The following is a 4210-nucleotide window of genomic DNA, read 5'->3' as shown; positions in this document are numbered from 1 at the left end:
CCAAATGCAAGAATACGCAGGAGACGAAGACGAAGGGGGGATAGTCAGCACGAGATGTTGATACCCAGAGTTAAGAGAAGAAGAGGCAGGTTCTGGGTTGACAGCGTTCGAGGGGGGAGGGGGGGGGGAGAGGCTTCCCTTTGACCTACTTTGCGGCGGCGTACGGGAGGGAGGGAGGGAGGGCGTCGAGGAGGGAGGGAGGGCGTCGAGGAGGGAGGGAGGGCGTCGAGGAGGGAGGGAGGGCGTCGGGGAGGGAGGGAGGGCGTCGAGGAGGGAGGGAGGGCGTCGAGGAGGGAGGGAGGGCGTCGGGGAGGGAGGGAGGGCGTCGGGGAGGGAGGGAGGGCGTCAGGGAAGGAGGGAGGGCGTCGGGGAGGGAAGGAGAGAGGGGGAAGAAGGAGGATGGTTTCGGGAAGGGGTGAGAGACACGAGGGGATGTATTGATAGAGAGATAGATCGGTGGTTAGATGAATAACTAGCATGCTATCAAGTTATATATATCTATCTAACTATATATATATACATATAAATATACAGAAAGAAAGAGAGAGAGAGAGAGAGAGAGAGAGAGAGAGAGAGAGAGAGAGAGAGAGAGAGAGAGAGAGAGAGAGAGCAAGTGAAAGAACGCGAGAGAGAGAGAGAGAGAGAGAGAGAGAGAGAGAGAGAGAGAGAGAGAGAGCGAGCAAGAATGAGTATTGAGGGAGAGCGGGGGGGGGGGGGGTGAACCGTGAGATGAACGACGTGAAGGGCGGAGGGTAGAGGGGGAGGTGGAAGGGAGGGAGGGGGCAGAGGGAGAGGAGGAAGAAACGAAGGGGGAGGGGGAGAGATGGGGTTTAAAAAGAGTTACGAAGAGAGAGCTAGAGAGCGAAAGAAAGAGGGGAGAAAAGGAAAGCCGGTTGGTGGAATGCTGAGTTAGTCACAGCGAAGAAAGAGGTAGAGAAAATGTTATGTTAATCCGTGTATAAATTAGACTAAGTGATATAGAATTCGCTAAACGTGTCTTTGAGAACCTTCTTCCTTTTAAACGTCTTTGTTTCACCCAGCAAAAAGGCGAAAAATTGATAGTATTAGAAACTGTACAGGTAAACTTCTCCATTATATTAAATCAATGAAAAAAACATACAAACTTTTAGACTCATGTGTGCCACAACTCTTTAAGAAATTACTTATAAGAAAATCACTTATAAAGAAGCGATCGGCGAATTTATAAGACTTATGTACAGAATTACCGAATAAAGGAATAAAGCTTTTTGATACATTTCTTTCTCACCTTATTACGTTTAGTCTCCACGCGAGAGGAAAAAGAGACAAAGGGATAAGTGTGAGGAATAAAGACACGATGAGATAAATAGGGAAAAAAAAGAGACACAGAAATAAATGCTATAGCAACAAAGAATTTGATTTTATCGAAGTGGAAATTCTAACGAGGACTATCTTGAAGAAAATTTAAAGAGTAAAAAATAAAAATGGATAGAGATGAGAAGAGAGTGATAAAGTGTGGATAGTGGATATTACGAAAGGATGAACAGATGAAGTGAAGACATGACACGAATAAAGATGGCAAGGTGGTTGTTGTTGCAGTTGCAATGAGGAACTGGTGCACATGATCGTATAAACTGCATCGAACCTGTGATATTTTTATTGCAATTGAAAAATGTAAGAAAAAAATAATCACAATATCTCTTGTGGGTTTTATTTGGAGGTAAAATGTCATTCTTTTATTTTCGGTGTGTAATAGTTTTTTCTAGTTTGGAATTTTTAACGAGATGTTCTATTTAATTCATATGCTGTGAATATCTTTTATAGTTCTTTCGTGTAAGTTCTTAGGAATTATAAACTTACTCTTGTATTCTTCATCCGAATTTCCTTATTCAAAGAGCTGAGAAGGTTGGTATAATAGATACTAATATATAGAAATAACTTAACAATATTTATTGCCTAAAGGTAGAATACAAAAATAAATAAATAAATAACACAGTCCATTTACAAAAATAATACATACAAAGGTGCATGGTCTAGCGTCAACTGTACAAAGCAAGTCACAAAACTTTACAAATAACAACACAAACTTTGGTCAGTCATGGGTTGCGATGTAGGAACATTTTTCAATCAATGAAGTCGGTCCTGTATTTTTTGTCTCGTCGATATGGATTTTCTTTGTCACTGAAGCCGTTTGTGACAAGGAAAATTGTTTGTCTGCAGCGGAAAGCGTCTGTCAGTTTGTCTATGAATGAGTCAGGTCCTTAGAATACGCTACTCCGCTGGGTCTGTGAACATTGATGAAGTTCCTACGGGTCGTTGTTACGATGTGTCAGGTGTCTGGAAGTCTAACGTCCACTATACAGAGAGCTACAGAAATACTGGGATTTCTAGTACGAAAACTAGTTGACTAACGTACCCTGATTGGCATCACAGTTTATCGTGACTATAAGGAATCTGGCACTTGCGTACTGTAAAGCTATGGTGATTGACTCATTTGAAGTTCGGTAGAGAGAGGGATAAGGTTGTATCGTTAAGGTTTGGTGGGGGATGTTGTCAAATCTAATCGAGGGAAGTGCGGTTGGGGGTCAGAAGGTGAGCGTTGGTGTTCAGAGTCGGGGTCAATCATTCTATACGTTGAGCTGTTTGTCTCACGCAGTTTGTGCTGTCCTTCCGGTGTTCTATCGTCTGTCTAATGTCTGTCCGAAAAACTTAAACAAACATTAGTGTGTTACAACAAATGGGAAATAAATATATATAATATATCTATGCAATGCTGGAGGAGTGTCGAGCCGGCGACACAGCGCCTCCAGACGGATGCCCCGTCGGGGAGTGGCTGAAGGGCCTGGGGTGGCGGGACACGGACTTACAGGCACTTGACAAGATTCTCTTTTGTTTTCGGCAATATTTCGCCAGCCTCGGCCATCGCGAGGGACGCCTTCGGCCGCGGGAGATGCCGATCCTCCCCGAGTCCACCCGGAGCTGCATCTTAGAACTCGTAATTCTCGATGGCCTCGTGGACGCGGGCAGCCAGCCGCTGGACGATGGGGAGGTTCATGAACGAGGGAGTCTCGGCGGACCGCTTGTAGTGGCCACCGCCGGCGCCGCCACCGGTGGAGGAGTAGCTGCTGCCGCTGACGCCGACGTCGTAGCCAGAATTCTCGTAGCCGGGGTAGTAGCCGGTGGCGTAGCCGTAGTCGTAGTCGCTCCCAAAGGCGTTTTCAACGGAAGGCTTGAGGGTTGCTGCGTGGAAATAAGAGAAGCAACACTGAGGAACATGGAGGATAAAAAATACATATTTGCAACTATGCCACACCTTAACCAAACCTCGATTGCCGAGGTAGGCGTCATCACGAAGATCACTACTTAGGAGGCATCGAAATCTTCGCGACGAGGCGCCTCATACTCACCGATGAGGAGGACGAGGGCGACGAGGATCACGATCTGAATGGCGATTTCGAAGAGGCTGCCGAGGGGCGCAAGAAGGCTGATTTTCTTGGCCAACTTGAGGACTGGGTAAGACAAACAGATTCACTGTTAACACTTATTATTTCTAAGACTAAAATATTCCTCATGCATCATCTATGACACAGGATTTCGCCACTGAACATAAACCTCACAGATAAATATAACACATTAGAGACAAATAAGTACAGATGAACAAAGAGCAAGAAATAGAGACACAGAGCCAGAGAGTCGTGTCCTTACCATCAGCTCTGCCCTCCTCCTGCTCCTCTGCGACGGCCATGCCCACCACGAGGGCCAACAGCAATAAAGTTCGCTTCATGATTCTGAAAAAGAGAGAGAGAAAAAATCAAAGTAAGCGAATGGTCTAACTATTACCTCTCCGGACACATCAAAATATTTACGACAAGAGACAATATTCAAACACCTTATATCAGCAAGAGTCTCTACCACAAAGACAATATCTCAAGTCCCGTGTTTCCTTCAGGAGAGAAGTCACTAAACCACAGGCTCTATACAAAGTCCCGAACCACACGAGTATACTCACATAAGTGTGTGTATACTAGGAGGTCCGCGCCGCACTGTAGCCAGACACCGAATGGTTGACGCTAGCAGAGTTGAGCGTATTCATACTGGGGTTTATATAGTCTCTCCCACTGGACTCACGCGCTCATGACCTGTAAACCTACATGGACCGCCGACCTGCTGCTGAACACACCCGGACGCGTTTACACACATTATCATTTGTAGCCATGTGGATTTATTTTAT

At 45.6% G+C, this 4210-nt stretch overlaps 1 protein-coding gene across 1 annotated transcript in view; it reads right to left on the bottom strand.

The window, feature by feature from the left end:
* Positions 1-1908: 1908 nt before the first annotated feature.
* The window catches only part of LOC125044308, a 3222-nt gene continuing 920 nt past the window's right edge, over positions 1909-4210 (bottom strand). Inside the window, exons 1-4 of the mRNA XM_047640908.1 lie at positions 3989-4210; positions 3685-3767; positions 3387-3488; positions 1909-3219 (exon numbers count right to left, since the gene is read on the bottom strand). The exon at positions 3989-4210 is cut by the window's right edge and continues 920 nt beyond it. Coding sequence (XP_047496864.1) covers positions 2966-3219; positions 3387-3488; positions 3685-3763 — 435 coding nt within the window. The 5' untranslated portion in view covers positions 3764-3767; positions 3989-4210 and the 3' untranslated portion in view covers positions 1909-2965. The remainder of the gene's footprint in view (positions 3220-3386; positions 3489-3684; positions 3768-3988) is intronic.

Source organism: Penaeus chinensis, chromosome 35 (assembly GCF_019202785.1).
Source record: "Penaeus chinensis breed Huanghai No. 1 chromosome 35, ASM1920278v2, whole genome shotgun sequence".
Taxonomy (NCBI): domain Eukaryota; kingdom Metazoa; phylum Arthropoda; class Malacostraca; order Decapoda; family Penaeidae; genus Penaeus; species Penaeus chinensis.
Note: the sequence above shows the minus strand (reverse complement) of the source record. Positions and strands in the feature narration are given on the sequence as shown.